The sequence below is a fragment of the Pararge aegeria genome, chromosome 20 (assembly GCF_905163445.1).
Source record: "Pararge aegeria chromosome 20, ilParAegt1.1, whole genome shotgun sequence".
Taxonomy (NCBI): Eukaryota; Metazoa; Arthropoda; class Insecta; order Lepidoptera; family Nymphalidae; genus Pararge; species Pararge aegeria.
The window spans coordinates 10,595,959-10,616,023 of record NC_053199.1 but is presented as its reverse complement, the minus strand read 5'-3'; the positions used below and the strand labels follow the sequence as shown (position 1 = coordinate 10,616,023).

General features: G+C 34.9%; 1 protein-coding gene across 4 annotated transcripts in view; it reads left to right on the top strand.

The window, feature by feature from the left end:
* Positions 1 to 4,246: 4,246 nt before the first annotated feature.
* LOC120632698 (furin-like protease 1) overlaps positions 4,247 to 20,065 on the top strand; it is a 248,215-nt gene continuing 232,396 nt past the window's right edge. The window contains exons 1-2 of one of the 4 annotated variants that reach the window (XM_039902670.1): positions 4,247 to 4,370; positions 8,488 to 8,739. In XM_039902670.1, coding sequence (XP_039758604.1) covers positions 8,575 to 8,739 — 165 coding nt within the window. In that variant the 5' untranslated portion in view covers positions 4,247 to 4,370; positions 8,488 to 8,574. The other 3 variants (XM_039902669.1, XM_039902668.1, XM_039902671.1) reach the window with 3 other exon arrangements.

Genomic DNA, 20,065 nt, shown 5'->3' with positions numbered 1-20,065 from the left:
AATTGTTTTAATTATAAACTTGAAAGCAGTATATATAAATTTAAAATATAAATTTCCGCTCATTTCGATACACGAAATCTGAAATCTCTAGAAACTAAGGCTGAGGAATGGTAAGGCAAAGGTTGCTAACTATACAGCCAAAGAATTCCATGTTGTAGGTACAATGAACATTTTAATTTGGGTAACTCCGAGAAAAGCAGGAGGATTTGTACGGTGTTATTAATAATTTCTTTAATCTTTATCGAAACAGATCTTCAGCAATGTACTTACTCTCTGCACGTTTCGCTCCGACACCGAAGCAACCTCAGGAGATGTTGACTTAGCAATTGAAGTTATAAGAGGGTTTTTTTTTTTTTTACCAAAAAACACGTACACGCGTAAGTAGTTATACCTCTTCGGTGTAACAAGATGAAAATCTTTTCAAAAATTTTATCTTTCGCCGTATTCTACTTTTGCAGGAAAAACGACAGTAACAATAGAAAAAAGGTATTTCATACATTAAAAGTTTTATTATATTATATTATTATAACACCTAGTTAAATAAAGTTTATTTAAATATTACAAAAAAAATATTTCTACATAATAAAAGAAATGGACATAATAAACATAATTAAATTTGAAAAAAGACTCATTATCGGAACACCAAGTTACAATTTAATCAATTATATCATCGGAATGAGCCCGCAGACGTTGACAATTCAAAGTGTACGCTGTCAAACCTTATAGCTAACTTCAGGGTGTCGGTTTTTTGTGACGGTGTGCGCGCGCATCGTAAAAATTAACTCTCATCATTTTTCCCCAACGCGCCAAAAGAAGTATAACTTCAAAAACTACTATGTTGTTTGTATACGTACCGTTCGCTTTTATATAAAAGCAAAGAACCGACAGAAATATTTTGAAGATAACATGTATTTCTTGCTTTTTTGTTTTTATAGTAATTTATTATTCTGATCGTTTATTAAATCTGAGAGCTCCCAGGAATGCAGGTTTCCTCACTATGTTTTCCTTCACCTTTACAGCAAGCGAAATTTAATTGCCTGGAACGCACATAACATTAAAAAAGTTAGAGGTAGGTACGTGCTGGGGTTCGAACTCAGCCCCACCCAAAGGGGAAGCGGAAATACTAACCACTAGGCTATCACAGGTTCATTCAACCCATTATATCAATATTTATTTCCCATTTATTTCGTCTCTCATTATCGATGGTCAGGGAACAAGAGAGAGGTCTGAGGAGCCTCCTCGCTCCTCTAATCGCTATTGGTTTAACATGTTTATGTGTTTTTCTTTCTTTTTTCACGTCCTTTTTACAATCCTTTGTATGTTTATAAATGTGTTTGTGATTAATTAAGCATTTTATTATTATATATATTATTTATTGATTTTCCTTTTTTTTTACTCTTAACAAGTTAAGCTAAGTTATATTTATAAAAACAGCACTATTAAAATTTTATAAAAAAAAAGACCATCCACTTTTCCGATTGCAGGGCTTTTGCTTGCCCAAGCAACCGGCGGTCAGGGCTCCAGGGTGAGGAACCTGCTCACAATACTCGCCGTTTCGAGGACTTCTGCCTTCTATTCAGACCCTTGATCCAACAACCAAGCGAAAGCTTCTTAAGATGTTGGTCGAAGCTTTTCGCGAGAAGAACATTGACTGAAACGTCTATCCGAACAATAACGGTCGACTCAACACTACTATTATTATTATATAACTGCCATATGCTCCGAAAGGAAGCCGCGTGTGGCGTACATCCACAAGAGGGTTTGGCAAGGCAAAGGTACTGTTTGTTATCTTTGGTAGAAAATAGCTTTTTCGTACTCGATGTAGTACCAACGTCGAACAGATGTTATTCTTGGTGTCGATATTTTAGTATGGATTCGGAAGGACGAATAGCACACAATGAACCGAACACATCGCGAGATGAAAAATAGTGTCTATATTACTTTCATTTATCCCGACATATTTTTCATTAAATTTTTTCTTTAACTTGGCTTTATTATTTATTATAATACCATAAAATAAAAAATAAAAATATTTTATTCGACAAACAAGTACTCATATAAAAAGCAAAATTTACAAAAAAAGAAGCATAAATGTAAAATTCCAAATTCTCCTGCCGGTGTACCGACACTATGAAATTGAACAGACTATATATACGTATGTATGATAGCCTGTTAAGGATACCACATCGTGTTAAGGACTACTAGTTAGTTACTAGAAACGAGAAAGTAGTAGAGTAGTAAGTAGAAAGTTAGACATGAAGAAAGAAGTAGAATACAAAGGTGGCCTTATCGCTTGGTAATGCAATACTTGCAACGATCTTGAAGAATTTATTCACAAAGTTGATATATTATATAACTTGCATTGAAGATAGGCATATATATACTTTTTAACGAAAACAACGGGATGTTATAAGTTTGACGTGTCTGTGTATGTCAGTGTGGGTGTTTTTGCGTATGTACAGGCAGGCACACATACACACAGACACTTACACACACAGTGTATGTGTCTGTGTGTATGTGTGGCTGCGTGTATGTCTGTTGCATCGAAGCTGTCGATTATATGAACCGATTTTGATTTTGTTTTCTTTTTTGTTTGAAAAGTGACGTGAGTGAGTCCTTAAAATCGGCCCAAGACGGCCGCCGCGAAATTGGCAGTTTACATATTTTTTCACAACTAATAGAATATACAACATGAAAAATCTCAAATACAAGATGGCCGCCACAACAAAATGACGAATTACATTTTTCACACCTCCACTCCCTCAAGATGGGTATCAAATGAAAGGCCTGGACTAGTAGAATAATAAACACGATGTTACAAGTCAGGGATTTTAAATTTAAATTCTATATATTATTATTCCGGATAAGTCCCAGGATAACGTTACCGGAGGATATAAAAATGTTATTTACGCACGAGAACCGATTTTGGCGAAATTATGTTAAGATTAGACATAGCTTGCTGCTTGTATCCTGGAGATAGATATGGTTTATATGTTCCGGGGAAACTAAATGTGAGTTTGTTTGTTACGCTTTCACGCCTTATCTATTCAACCGATCAACATGAAATTTTGCATACAATTTATCTCTCTCTTTCTTTAGTCGTGAGGGTCGTGATGACTGCTTTGGCGAGTAATCTTATCATATATGATGTCTCTCCATGGGGGCCTGTCCTTGGCCGGTACTGCCTTTGTAGAAGGTACGTACCGGTTTCTCTTAGTTGATCAGATCTGCCACGAGGACGTCTGCCATCTACATTTCGTACCACTATCAACTTTTCAATGCTCTCGTTTTCGCGTCTTGTGATATGCTTAAAATAACTAAGGACTCGCTGAGACAGATGGTAGAAGGACGTGTTTTAATTTGAAGTTGCTTTTGTGAAATAATTGATATATTTGTGTGCTTAGCAGTCCACGGTATGCGTAGCATTTGCCTCCAGCACCACGTTTCGAACGCATCAATTCGCTGTTTATCCCTGGCGCGTATAGTTCACGTTTCTACGCCATAAAGGAAGATAGAAAAGATTAGTGCTTGTACCAGTCGTAATTTGGTTCAATTACAATTTACCAGAGTTACAAAAAAATACAATCCGTGGATACCTTTCATCCAGCAAGAAAATGCCTGTTTAAGTACGGTGAAAGAAAATAAACTTTTAGAACGGGACAATCCCGTTAAAAGAGCGTGACATGTACGGTTTCGATTTCAGAACGCTGCAAACTAATACTCGACCTAGAATCGTGCACTTATGTCCAAATTTTTTGCAATTTTTAACTGCCTTAATAAATAATCAATAACTAAAGTAATCAAGTCCATTTAGTCCATTCAAAAATAATTGAATGGACTAAATGGACTGTTGAATGAATGATGAAAATGAAATGAATGAATGTTACAAATATTTATTTTCTCCTGTGAAGAATCTCATAGATTAAATTTAACAATAGTATAAGTTCTTTGAAACTCATTAAAGTAGGGGTCAAAACCTAAGAAACACAATAATAACTTTTAATTTTAGTTAATCTAGCCTATATTTTTTTTATATTAGTTGCAGTAACCTTGGATGAATAAGGTATGCAGGTAATTATTTTTTATTAAAAAAATCCCAACGAAAAACGACGTTTAAAAAAGTGGAAGCAAAAAAGCCTTAAATAAAGGCAAAACGTTTCGCGACTGGCAAGCTCGACGTAGTCGTCTCGCGCTCCAATCAGGCCAGCGGCCAGGCGAGAGAGTAAACCAGTCAGCATCACGTGTTCGAACGTGACGGACGTGTCTACCGCTGTTCTGTGCAGATATTCACGCGTTCCCGAGTCGTGTGCCGTGTTCTATAATGACAATAGTGTATCACAGTGCGCCCTAGTGGATGTTGCTATTTGTTTGTACGTCAAATTTTCCATTATTAAACGCGGTAACGAAATGTTACCGAGCCAAACGGGATGAAAGGTTAACGCTCGTCACAGCGGCGCCGACTCTCTCACCGGGTACTATTGTCTAGTGCCACGGAATCTTGGTCCTTCCCTTCGGAATCCATCGATGATACATCCGCTTTGGACTGTGGGTTGCGATGTGCGAGTCGTGAGCGAAATATTTGCGGTGACGTTCAGCTAGTCACAAAAACAAATTGTTTACACAACCAACCGATCGCACATAAAACATATGACACAGATAAGATATGTGGATAAATCATACAGCAGTTTTTTTATAAAAGTATTTATTGTTTATCAATTATAAACTTAACTCATAATCGTGAGCTCTGATAACGCAAGTTTAAAAAATGTTTTAATATTTATTTAAGTTTTTTAAGGATCTGGTAACATTTCTGCAGAATACAATTCCTAAAACTATTAATATATTATTTATTCAGGAAAAATCGGAAACATTTATGAATATCTCAGCATTTTTTTATTTTACCTAATTTGATTTTTTTTGCTCGTATTGTGGTTTGTATTATACCCATACTTTATGTACAAGAAAATTTATAAAGCTATATATTACTTCAAATACATGTTTGTGAATTTTGTTATAATATTTGGGTAGTCATAGCCTATCATAAAATTAAGTCCTTGTTAATTTACCAACACAAATAAAATACACGAGTCTTTCACCATTATATTCGATAAATAATGCATTTTGGTACAATTGTGCTGCCTACGTTAATAAATGTATCGAAATCTAAATTACTTTGTGTTATGTTCCACGGACAGCTGATATAATGATTAAGTTTCTAATGTATGTGATGACACTGATTAGCCAAAATGCAACCTTAATACTGTTTTTTACCTGTGGCCCACATTCGCTACAAACACCAATCTTCACTTTCCAATTAGTTTATTTAAACATATCTTAAAGTTTCTTACTATGGGACTAAAACATAAATATTTAAATAACTACTTGCCTTGCTAGTTATAACTAGCTGATTTTCGTGACTTTACCCGCACAGAATATAATATAATTCAATTCTAAGGAGGAAGTTATACCCACGTAATCTAAAGGCTTAAGTTTGTCAGTCTGTCAGCCGGGCGGACTTGATTACAGGTTTAAGATAAGATGTATGACCTAATTGAAAAACAAGATTAAATTACTAAAATCTGAGCTAAATTAAAAAATGTATATGGATTACTGAGTAAAGTTAAATTCTGAATATAACGTAACAACTTATTAGTTTAAAGCTAATACGGGTTTTGGATTTATTATATTTTTTCTAACAGATTAAGCTCATATATATCTCTTTATTTGCCGCAACCCGCAAATAGACCATTCATGCCGTACAAATTAATTTGAAATTAAGTAAATAGCATAGAAAGTACCTGTACGATAAAAAATAAAATCGGGTGAAGGCCGGTTACGAATATTTTGTCCGCTAGAAAACTAGATATAGAGGTTATTAACAATAACCAATTACGTACCCAGGCATGAAATAACTTACACAATTTATTTTACACAAGAAAATATCAGAGGGGATGGAAACAAGAGTGATAATTTAAAACCGTCGCTCATGTCATTCATTTGAATAATTACTTATAGACACTAGACAAAGTACTCTAAAGACTATTCATTATTTATTAGCGTACCTATATTTAATATAGCTGTTTCAGTATTGAGCGCCACTTGACTATCATTTGCATCCAAACATTGAAGTAAAATTTTCAAATCAAAGACGTGTAGTTAATAGAAGATTTCAAGAATAAAATAGAATGGATAAACTTCGAAAAACATTCACATAGTAATATCTATCTGACATAAATCTTTAACAAATAATCGCATCGAATTAAACATGGTTAAGAATTCACGGTTGAACCATTTGCATAATGTAAATTTTCATGAACCATATTCAAATATAAATTATGAACATTCCAGTTATCAAACGTCCATATTTTCAACATCATTAATTTCGCGTACGAACGAATTTAGATCAAAAAAAAATCTCCAGTCAGTTGCCAAGTTAAATTTAACAATACATAGTGTGTCGATATTATAACACGACGTTGCCAAAAACAATATCGATTTTGTAGTTCTCAACTTTGTGGGAGCATCATTCACGAGAGTACTGCAAGTACATTTATTAATTTCCAGTTCGAAATAAAACTAATATAGTGATAATCCAATTTTTATGTTCAATCTATTAAATTAAAGAGAAATTATGAAACAATCTTTTTCAATAATTAATGAACATATTTAACGTTTATACTTGTATGCAAGTTAGTTGCATTTAAGATAAATATACAGACAGAACAAACGTAGTATGATGCACGCTTGGTTATTCCAAGATTTGGCTGTTGATTGTTGATTGTTAAAATTTTAGAATGTGCCAAAATATCGTACAAGTTCGCGAAACGATGTTGGCATTAGCTTATTCATATAAATAGCTATTTCTGAAATTGAAGCTGCAGCAAAATTTGCAGCGATGTATGTAAGTAGATAAATCTAGACGATACGTTTGAGTTTTGAGTTTGGTCCCTGATACTCAAACATCTAGATCACGTCTAAGCAACACATAACTTGAGCTCAGAACCATATAAGATATTCTTATAGCAGTGCAGTGTTGCTATTACATACGAACGCATTCAGTTAAAGGTGGTGTCTCTGACACCACCTTTAACTGAAACTAGAAATGCCTATTTCCAATGTCCATCCATGGATAAAGTTACAAAATGCAATAGAACAAAAATTGTAAAAGCCAACCTTACAAAATTCTATTCATACGAAGTTTTCACTCGTTAAATATACATGAGGAAATAAATTACCCGTATGATGAATGGTAAGCCGACGATACATTAATAAAGAGGAATCATAGAAAGCTGATCTCTGTCGAGGGTCTTTGTTGTCCTTGTTATGTACTTGACCCACTTTTTGACGGAAGTCTTGTTTCAACTGGCCGAAGTTTTAACAAGGGCCATTTTTGGCATAACGATGTAATTGTGTACAGCGAAAGTAGTCCAACAGATTTATGAAAATGTATTCTAAGTAGACCGTTCTGAAGGGATCTTCTATTTATTCTATTCCGAAATCTGTAGAAAGTGACGCAATTCTGCATACGTTAAAAACTTATTATCCAAACCCGTATAACATTCACCCACGATTGAATAATATATCAGCTAAAAAGAAGTGTAAGACAATGGCTTTTTGGATTAGGTGCGGTTGAAGGTATTGCCAGTAAATAAACCCGAGAACAGATGATTCGTGACAAAAACATGTTTCTCTTATTATACAGAAATATACCATTTCTATTTAGAAATTCAATTATTGTCAAGCTGCATATTGTATAACAAATACCCCCATCGTTATCACTATATTGTTATATGAGTGACGAACAAGAAAAGTCCCGCCTTGAGATGTAGGTATCTATAGTAACAGTCATGACTACGGAGTGTTGAGTTTATGTTAATGGAGGCCCTTATCTTATCTGCACAGTTTGCTTAACTTGTTTACTGCAATAACAATATAATCTTCCAATTCCATTATATCTACTTACAGTTCAAAATATAATGTGACAGTTTGTAATCAAAATAAATTTTAATAATAATTTATACATTTTTAACGGAAGTGGTGATAGCCCAGTGGTGGCCGAGTTCGACTCCACTTTCGGTGGCCGAGTTCGAATTCTAGCACGCACCTCTAATTTTTATGTTATGTGCCTTTTAAGCAATTATGAGAATACCACTTTCTTCAACGGTGAAGAGCATCGTTAGGAAACCTGCCTAAGAGTTCTCCATAATGTAGTGTGTGAGTGTGAAAGTGAAAAGTAAAAATATATATCACCTATTATTAAATTATAGTAGGTACTCTGGTCTGGGTGTTTCCATAAAAATGGCAAATTCTGGTCAGTTAGTTATTCTGAACTCGCATTTGGACGGTTTTTTTGAATAACCACATTTTAAACCCATTTGAACTGAAATTTTTCCTGACGATTTTCATGATATAGAGTTATTTAAATAAATATTCGATCAAAATTACAGAACGCAAACTCATAGCGACATCCTCTACGTTTCGTTCTAGAAACTGAGACTTTAAAAAGGAGAGTACACTTTGTGTAGTGAGTGTGCCATGCTGACAAGTACTAGTTCTTGAGTGTGTGTGTGTGCGATGGCGCGGGGTGTACTCGTGGCCTTTGCCATCCTGGTGTGTTTGATGGCGCTGATGCGAGTAGCGTTATGCCATTACACGCCAACATGGGCAGTCCATGTTCCCGCGGGGAAGGAGACAGCAGATGCCGTCGCACTGGATCACGGATTCGTCAATCTTGGAGAGGTGAGTTTATGACAAATCATAATTCATAAACAGCAGAATCATAATGCCCAGAGTTAATAATCAAACCGATTGGCGCGGCGGGCAGTGCTTTCTGAGTCTAAGGCTGTGGGTTCAATTCCCACAACGGGAAAATGTTTGTGTGATGAACATGCATGTTTTTCTTTGTCTTCGTCTTTATCTGCATATTATATTTTTGATAAATATTCATCATTTATCTTGGTATCCACACAAGCTACGCTTACAAAACAATCGAATGGAATTACTGAAATCTTTAAATGTCAGATTTAAATTATTAGTTATTGCTATTTTTATTTACAGGCAAGTTTAGGAAAAGGATAGCACTACTAATTTCAATCTGACATCAGAAAATTTCGGCTTACATTTATTATTAACTTCGGGTATAAGACACCAGTAGAGCTAGCGCAGCACCAGAACTTTATGAATATTCGCATTATCTCTTCAATCTCTATACAAAAAATAATAATTGTTTCGTGGTGCGCATTCTAGGATGTATATATGCGCCGCGTTCGGCTAAGTGTCACGAGAACCTGGGTGATGAGATCTGTTTAGAAATTCTTAGGTTCATCCCCAGGTTACGAAATGGGCTTTGACCACACTCATAACTCGGAAGCCTTGTCGGTTATTTTTAGAAGATTCATCGTCATCCCTCTGAATCCATTACTGGTCCAGTACAGGGATGGTTCTCCTCTCATAATGAGGAGTCCACCACGCTGGCCATGGGCCGAATGGTAGACTTCACATGTCTTTAGAAATATTTATGGAGTACTCTCAGGCGAATAATTTTCCTCACGATGCTTTCCTTCAGTGTAAGAAGATTAACTAGTATAAATTATCGCTGAAGCTCCTCAACCCATTGTGGAGCAGAGTCGTGAGTTTGTGCTGAAACTCTTTTTTCTATGGCAGAGACCTGTGCCCAGCGAATTTGTAAAAATAATTATTGAGGAACCAGAAACGTTTAGTGTAACGATTTTTAAAATATCTTCATGTATAGAATTGAATAGGAATTTTACAGTATAGATATAGAAGTATGAATGAATTTTTGCTTATCGTAATGGTGATTTTATAAATTGCTCTGCTCTGAACTGCAAAATTAGGAAATAGCTTAGTTCAGTCTGGTATTTAACGCAAACCTGACGAATCTATTTTATTCTGAATGCTTTTTGTGTTATTCCAATTTAGTTTGGGTTAGCTAGATATATCTACATCGGATCCATTTCGATAAATCGCTTTTGAAAGCTGTTAGTGAAAAAGTTTAGCTCGTAATAAAATTCGTGAAATATTAAATTTGCTATGAATACTTTCTATAAAATTAATGAAAAATATCGCGCTCTCTAAAATAAGTTTTAAATTAAAAATGATAAATTATCCAAACTATGTGGTCGTAAAAAGTTATTTTGTCAAAAATATATTTATGTAGAACGACAAGAACAAATCGATTTCACAATGTTCCTATGACAAACGCGATCTAATATAGGTTCTATACATAGCCGCTCCTTCCACTTTTTTATTTCCAGTTTTTTAAGTCGCATAAAATTAAATATAACGAAAAGATAATATATAATTCTTTCTAGAGGTAACCTTGTTATTTTTTTTCTGCCGAGAACATTTTTCTACTTAATCGTGCACAGTGGGTTTAAACCATTAAATCAGAAATATGGTAAAAAATAACACTTTTTTTTTCGAGCTGTGAAGAACTTCATAGGGCTTCATTGTTTTAACCTAATTTTTAAAAAAAACTAACTTCCTAAATGGCAGGACTTAGTTGTCAATTGCCGAAGAAGTAACAATGTATAAATTAAAAGGTATTATGTAATCCCTGCTTTAGTAAGACCGCCATTGACCGTTTTGTGGTTTCCGTTTTAGTTTTGTACCGTAGCAATGCGGACAAGGTTATTCTCAGTCAACAAAAAGAGGTCAAGTTAAATCACAGAGTAAGGATAGTAATACAGAGGTCCCACGAAACTATTTGGACAGAGGTATCTTCTGTTATGTGCGGGGCGAGTAAAGCACCAGGTCTGGGCTCAGTGTTACGGGACCTACATAGCCGCTAAATACTTTCGCAACGCCGCGCTGTCTATACGATGTTACAATATACCGCTAGATCAAAGGTGTCGAACTACTGTGTCTCTTCTCTATACTGTTTAAGTTTTTATATCATCTTCAAAAGATATTCCTATTATAATGTTAAGGATTACTTAAAAGATAAAAAGCTCGGGTGGGAAATTCTCTAACTTAATAGCTTAATATTTATTTACTGTGAAATGGTGATAACAAAAAAAGTTACCCGGCTAAGTTTTTTGTGGGCTCTTCTTAGACCAGGGCGCGTTTGGAACCCTCGTAGCTTTATGTTTAAGTTGGCGAACAAAGTTATCAACATCCCCTTACAATTATGTTAACATATATGTATGAACGCTTCATAAGTGCCTGTGATAGGCCTGCATGAATAAAGAAATTTTAAATTTCAATTTGAATTGTTTTGAGTGACCTATTTGTAAAGATCAAAGACCTATTTGTAAAGAAGCAACTATTGCGTTGAATAACTAACGTTGAATTATTTTTATATTTTGAAGGTATACATTTGGCTTTCACCTTACCTCCGTGCCGCAGAGAGCACGTGAAGCCGTCAGTTGCAGTGGTAGTTACTTACACGAGTTATCACCCGTTACCACCCGTTACCACCCGTTATAGCAGCGTTATACCCTCTCATTACGAATAAGGTTTATTTAAAAATACATACTGATATATTATTATAAAATACATGTATGTATTATTGATTATTTGGTATTTTAAAAGTTCAAGAATACAGAAAAATAATGATGCATTAAGGCCATTAGGGTAATTTATGAAAACAATTTCTTATCGCTACATATCGGTCTTTACCAGGCAACTAATTGTGTAAAAATGTGACTCATTTCATTTTACTCTATTGGCTGCCAAAGAGAATGAGAGAAGTACCTGATATCCTGACATTCGAACTTATAAAACTTTAGGAATTAAACTCCGAAGTTTTGTGCATATTAGATTTTCTGCACTTAGTTCAGGACAAGATGTTCAGCTCAGTGAAACAATGGATATTGATCTCCCAAGGTGCAAAGAGGTGACCTCGGTACGGCTACGGACCTAGGTGGGTCAGGGAGCTAGGAGGTCGCTGGACAAAAATGGCTCAGTATCGCACGCAAGTTTTATTGAACAATAAACAAAAAATATTAAGACCAGCAGTAGGGTTCCACGAAGTTTATTTTTAACTTCTTAAAGTCCTACATTTCAACGTGAATTGCTCGCTTGAAATGCTTTGCCCGTCCCACGATATGTATAGGCAGGCGTTCGCAAATAACTATTTCTACAAGGTTGACTTAACTATAGAGGTGGTTCCGAGTTCACGCTTCCCCTTTTTCAATAAGGGCGCGGCCATATATACAAGGTTGTTTAAAAAGGGGATACGAGGACATTACTTCTGCCAGCTATTTAAAGTATTACTAATACTTAGTTTTAATGCAAATGTAGTTTTCTTAATAAAAAAGTACTAACCCATAATATTTTTTTTCGCAAAAAAGAACCGACTTTAACGAATTAATTTCCAAATTGCCACAGCTGGGGATCAAACTGGGGACCTCCCACTTATAAAACCAAAGCGCTCAACACTGCGCCAGGGGAAGTTGAGAAGTCGACAAAACGACGATAAAACTCTCAATTTAAGTAGATTAAAGTTATCGTGTAATTTTAATAAATGATAGCAATTTTTTTCCTGTCTAGAGAATTTAACTTATTCATGCATAAGCGGATAACCGTTTAGTCAGAAATAATGCTAAGAATTATTTTTTTTTCGACGAATTTATTTAAAAAGAACCGACTTTATTATAATACAACTAAAAAGCATGCAATAAATATTTTCGATTTTTTTTTTAAGTTTGTGCCAAGTAAAATGTAGAAAGGTACTATGAATAAATCATAAACATGGTATTCCGTTTGATATAGTAGCAAGGAACATACAGTAATTTTCTACTTTAAAACGAGAAACATTAGGTTCAGATTAGAGCTTTTATTTTTTCGTTTTCAGTGCAAGGTTCGCTGCGATTTCGTTCGTAAAAAAAGTTTTTTTTACCAGTTAATATTTACCCACCGATACCGATTATAATACCTATCAACCAAGTGGTATCAGACAACGAAATCCGATATGTTGTGACCCCACATTGGGATAAGGGCAAGTAGAATCTGCCATTAACCTGTTAATGAGGGGTTTCCTTGTGTCAGCGTTGACTAAGTTGATTGACCGCTCATATTCGTTACCGTACTTTGCATCGCGGTGAAAAGTTGGCGAGCATTATTTATAGTTTATTTTGACAAACAACAAAAAAAGTGGCGGTTTGATAAAGCGTTTAAAAAAAAAATTGTTTGGACTTCAATACAAACCGCTTATTTGGAAACTGATCTTAAAACTACTATCTATAGGAACGATGCAGAGTGTGCAAATCTCTAACAAAGATTACTGGCGAAGCATGACATACGTACAGTCCTGAAGTAATGGAATATGGATATATCTGAACCTCAGATGAACTGAATAACACATGATTAAAGCAAGAGTGCGGCGTATCAGATGTCCGCGTCAAGACTGCAGTCGAGATAAATTAGTGAGTTATTTCGAGTAGACCGCATATGCTGCAAACTCATGTAACAACAACAGATTTGAGGAAACGTTCCATTTAGCGGCACTTAGGTTAGGTACCACTTCTCTTTAATCATAGTACGGTGATGCGTACTGCGTAGTTCGCTATGCCGTAGTCTAAATACTAATTCTTGTCTATGACCTAGGGTTAATGAGTTAATAAAAACACTCTACTGTAGAAATGCAATGTTATGTATTAAATTCAAGTCAATCTATCAACTATTTTTCGAGTATTGCGGAGACTAACAGATGGATTAACCATTGATCTTTTATATGTTACTTGAGTCACACTCACACTTACTCTACTGAATAAGCTTTGAGTGTGATATTTTATCGTACACTAAACTACGGATATATATTACGGTCACACTTCTTTATTCTAGGCACAGTCGAAGACTCGCATTTCAGTTGTCATAAGCCACAACCCTGATCCTTCTCGTACGGGAACCCTACATCGCTTGGCAGCGGTAGGTAACAAGCCAAGCCTCTCACCGGACCAGACCAGACCAGAGAAAATTCAGAATGAATTAATTTCCAAATTGCCACAGCTGGGGATCAAACCGGGGACCTCCCACTTATAAAACCAAAGCGCTCAACACTGCGCTAGGGGAGGTTGAACAGTCGACAATACGACGATAAAACTCTCAATTTAAGTAGATTAGAGTTATCGTGTAATTTTAATAAATGACTGCAATTTTGCATTAGAGCAATTTTTTTCCTGTCTAGAGAATTTAACTTATTCATGCATAAGCGGATAACCGTTTAGTCAGAAATATTGCTAAGAATTTTTTTTTTCGCTTTGAATAACTTCATGGATATAATAGTAAGCATAATAGCTTGTTTGTTAGTTCGGAAAACTTTACTTGTCCACATTCAAAGCTGACGAAGTCGCGGGCAACAACTAGTATTTAGATAAAGCCGTTTTGTTTTTGATATGAGTAGATTCATGTAATAATACTATGCCAGTATACCAAAACTTTTTTCATGAAAAACCAATCCGTATCTTTTAAAATTTTATATAAATAATAGTCCAACATCAAACCACAAAGTTCATTAAAATAAAAAATAAAATGACGAGAAAATAAACAGTGCTTAGGCACATCTTTAAATATTTAAAACTAATTCAGCTTCCATTTTAAAGAAAGCACTCGTCACGAGAAATGGGGTGACAGAAATAAACAGGAAATCTAAGTGGGCAGACATATTTGTTTAATGTGACAACGCGATTTCATCTGTTTAAATAACGAAGGTAGTTACTATTTTCGTTGTTCGGCTTTTCTTTAAATGGGCTAAAACTGTAAAGACTTTTTAATTTTGAGCAGACACACTCCTGCCTAACTATAATTTGATAAATAAGAATGTGTTTTCGTTGGATTGTCTTTTGACTACGCAATACCATAGCGACTGATGGATGTGATTTTTTGCATAAGGTGCTTTTTTAATAAAAACTAATTTGTGGACCAAGCCTATAAACAGAGCAACACTCCGACGGTCAAGCCAATAACATATCCTATAAGGTGCCGCCCCGTGTCCGTCAATTTGAGGCAAAGGTGTTAAGCCACATGTGCCTGTGATTACATCGGCAACCACGCGGTTTATAGTCTATGGGTCGGTGCTACCTTGGTTACTCTTTATGCCGGAAAAATGCACGGTTCGCTATTATAATCGTTTTGAGTGAATATTCGTGCACTGTCTAAGCGGGTATGGCTAAATAAGTCGATACTGGAGTGACTTTTACGGCCGCAATAAATCAATTTTAGGTGGAACAAAGTGAAACTTTATGTTTGCATTTATAAGTTGGTAGGGAATGCTTATTTTTGCCGCCAAGCAGCATAGTTTTTTTACAGTCTGAACAGCGTGGTGGCCGGTGTAAAGACAAACACATGACACCTGCGTATCAGGTTGATGGACACATAAAAAAGTAGTTATACACTACACGCAACTTATGCGGGCGAAGCTGCAGGCACGTCTTATCCCGAATAAAAAAAAAATAAAAAACTGCCGGCAAAATAAACACTGTGATCTAAAGTGTTCTATAAACGCTTTTGGGATCTAAAATACGTGCTGCCGTAGAGATGTGGTCTGTTACAAACATCGTATATCAATCAGAAACATTGTGTTCCATTTTATTCCGACCCGGCGTGTTCCCCGGAACGCATTAAATTTTTACGACTATTTATTGGATTAAAAAAAACAAACGGATCGATCCTTTGTTAACGTGGCCATTTCATAGAAACCGTTACAAAATAAAATCAAAATAACTCATTGTAGAGTCCAGTTCGATGCGATTTATTTTTAAAATGGTCGTTAAAATTCAGCTAAAAGTTATTAGGTTCGTGCATATTCTAGTGAAATATTGTGGAAATTTATAAAAACTCATATACATTTCTAGATTTAGATAAAAGATTAGGCTTCCGACGTGTGTCCGCTGTGACGTGCAGAGTTACGACAAATTACAAGACGCGCCGGTTTAAGGAAGTGCTGTGATTGGACGCAAGTAGGACCTTAATTTACGCGTTGAGTTAGCCTTGTCTTTGCTATGAAGATAATGGTGCCAATTAAATTTACAGATCTTAAATTAGAGATGTTCCTTTCAAGAAAGAAGAACATGTTTTATGAATTAAAAAAAAGTTAAAAATTAGTTTGGTACTTTTATCAGATCTGCCCATTTAGGCTTAATTTAGAGAATTGTGTGCAACACAATTTGCATGAATCCACTTTTCGCTTATATTTTTTTGGACTAATACTCAGAAGGAATTATATACTAGTTCAATAATCTGGCTAGTATTAGTTGTGGCTAAAGTCGGGTAAGTTGAGTTGTATGTAGTAGGTAGTATTATTATATATGTTCATCGAAAACTTATCGTCATACAATATGACAGCGATAGGTTAATTACTTTAATGAGTCGCTGCACAAAGCATCTATTCAACGAAGTCCGTTCTCTATTTAAAGACAGCTTACGTACATATAATATTGTTATAATGTGATAATAACTTAAATTCTCAAACTTAGATATGTTTAAAAAAGTAAAGTTGATTACTTCAATAAATTTAAAATCCGTATTTGCTACGAAAATGTTCACGATAACAGCACTAAAAAATAGCACCAATTTAAAACATCGACGATGGTTTGGAATCTAATCTCATTCCTTCTAGATATTCATATGTCATGGCGTCGGATGACGCAGTTGGGGTAAATAGGCATATTTGATTTGAATAAAGGATATTTGATTTGCCACTCAGAAGTGTGGGATCAGCTTCTACACAAGAGTTATCGGACTAAAGTTTAATAACTCATCCATTCTTAGTCAGATTTGAAATTAAAGCATAATTAGGAACATAAAACTTCACCATTGTATTTCAAAGGTCCACAGGGATATCATGAGCAGATGGACGCTAAGCTGGGATGTAAATTGGAAGTTACATTTTGTTACTAAAGGGAATTGTCTACGTCTGCAGGACAATGGTCTTGCTTAATGGGTATGTTTGTTCGGCATGGGTGGTCATGCGGACTGAGTTTAAACCATTATGTTATTTAGTTACAAGGTACTAACATACTCGGGCCTTTGTTTTTTCGGATTACAAAAACAATTTTTGTAGTTTATAAAATTTATTCTCGCTATTTGCATACGTATTCTTTAACTGGGTTTATTTAGATAAATTATAAAATATACTACGACAATACACACATTGCCGTCTCGCCCCAAATCAATCATGTGTTATGGATACTAAGATGACTGATGAATATTTTTTATGAATAATATACATAAATACTTATAATATACAGATGAACACCCAGATACTGAATCATCACACAAACATTTTTCCAGATGTGGTAATGGAACCCACAGCCTTGGACTCAGAAAGCAGGGTGGCTGCCCAGTGCGCCAAGCGGCCGTCTAAAAAAATGGGCTTATTAAGGACAGTTAATTCATTTTACCAGTTTCTTAAAATCTGACACGTTAATTTTAACGCTAAATAACTAAAATATGTGAAGAATGACACTTATAATGATAATACTTGAGTTGTAAGTACTTTGTGTTCGATACTTTTCTAGTATCTACTTATAGATTTCTATGTAAATTAGTGAATAACCGTCAGTGAGTCAACCTACCTAACATAGTTATGAAAGACCTTCGTATATGCGAACTCTTTCCACCTTGTTCTGTCCTTGTTTTGTAGCGTTTGTTAAGTTCCCCCGAAATGTTAAAAGGTTTGAATTAAGAGATTGGGTATACGTTTTTTTTTGTTTATCTGTATATATGTTATTCATCAAATTTACTGAACCGATTGTGATGTTATTGCTTTACAGAGACCATCGCAGCAAAAATGAGGTTAAACTTTATGTAAACACCTACATAAAATTTTACTCAGACGTGTTTTATCACCACGGCTTCAATTTTATTTTCACCTTTTCTGTGTTCATGTAGATTTTGGCGTTGGTCACGCTTTATTATAGTTGGGTAGTAATCTGATAGAGAGTTCTTCGCCGATGGATCATGAAGAACGGATCCCTCGACAGGGAAAGTGGTTTGCAATCAGTTATATAAACATATACATATACAACGAGCAGGTGACAAATATACCTTCTGTTGTAAAATAGCTTATAGAAGTTGAATAAAACCCTGTTATTAATTGGAAAGCAATTTGTTGCGACATTTGTATTAAAGCACTTGAAACCAAGAAGATTGTTACAAATTACATCAATTCACGAGAGTACAAAGAGGTCCGAGGAAATCATTAGCAATTCTCTATTCAATTAATGATTTTCTTAGCAACTTTATGACGATAAAATCCATCTATATCAGAAATGTTTGTGTGGTTTTTACTGTTTTATATATAAATATAGATATTCATTATGATTTTTTCTCCTTTATAAATACACGGTTATAGCCCAATTCTGTTAGTATACTCATGCTAAAGCAGCTAAACGTATTTCGATAGAATTTTCTTTTCAAATTCATTATGAAGTTTGGAACGTAGAAATACACAGTTTGGCTTGTCTCTTATTTTATATAGAACATTAATTGTATTTATTTTGGTGAGTTTGCCTTGCAACAATAAATACGACCTCGTTTCTGCTTTATTTCGCCTGTCTATGAGTTATTCACTTAATTATTCGAAGTTTCTCTAGAAACAATATTAGCCCATTCCTGCTAATATTTACCTTTCAAAGAAACAATTTAAGGGTATTTCCTTTCTTTGGAATTGATTTAGGTGGTTCTCCCACAAAAGCAGAAACAGATTCACCAGACAGATTATTCTAAAATTTCGTGTCACGTTATCTTTCACAAACTTATTTATATGTGTGTTTGTTTGAATTCTCTGTCGCTCACACACAAGTAAAGATTCACACACACAAGTAAAGATTTACAAACACAAATCAAACCTAATCAAGATAATGAAGCGTGCAAAGGCGGTCTTTTTGCTAAAGCGATCCAGTCTACCAGTATCTATTCTAGTAAGACAATCTCTTCCAGGCAACCTTTGGTATAAGTTAAACAAATGAACGCTTTGTGTGGTTAGTTTGAGAACCTGAATAAAAATCATCTTCATCATCATCAACCGGCCCCCTACAGGGCACGGGTCTCCCCTCATAATGAAAAAGGTTTATGCTGCAGTCTACCACGCTGGCCCATTATAAAAACTATCAGGAATGCAGGTTTCTCACGTGTGTGTTTTGCTTCAACGTTTATAGCAAGTGATATTTAAATTGCTAATTATATTTGATTTAGTTTAGTTTTTAATTATTCTGTTATGTTATAGTGTAGATGGGTAACAATTACCTAATAAATAAATAAAAAAATAAAACAGCCGCGTACCGCGGAATGACCTAAAAAAATCTCACTAGACCCCCTAGACCAGAAGCTGGGTACGCTCATGCCCACTAGGGGCTATCAACGCTGAAAATGAAACCTAGTCACTGACCAATAAAAATACCTATAAATAAAATTAAATTCATTTATTTCAACTAGGCAATATTATGTATATTTTATATTTATATATTACGTGTGTTTATTTAAATTATCTTTGTATTTGTATCTATACATTTTGTTATTTATGTTTATATATCAACACTATCCCGTTCTCTTGCTGTAATTCCTGTCTACAAACGTTGCCTGTAAGAGATTACTTGCAGCAATAAGGCCGCCTTGGCAAGTCTACATTGGTTACTGTATACTCCTAACTAAACAGTTAAACGTGCAATAAAGTGTTTCTATTAAAATATAGTTATTCTATCGGTAGTAGTTTGTGGTTTCAACTATTCCACAGTGTCTTATTATTCATTTTTGTCGCTAGTCTGTTGTATGTCTGTCAGCGATCAATCGTTTTGCGGTTGCGTCGGGTTGATCTTTGTCTTCGGAATACTAAGTGGTTTGGAGTGTTATTAAAATGTATAGTGAGTTATGTAAACAGTCTGTCTTAAAGCACTTTTGAAGTATTTAAGATAAGAATGCGTTTTAAGTTTCAACTTGCTAGGGCATGAACTTATAGGTTAGTAAAGACGACCTTTGGGTATTTCTTAATTAAAATGCATTAAGAAAAAGCAAGGTTTTTTTGGACACTCGACTAAAGATAAGGTTAAAAGCATTTTTGATGGTATTCATTGACAGATTAAGCATAAGATCCACCTGATGGTTA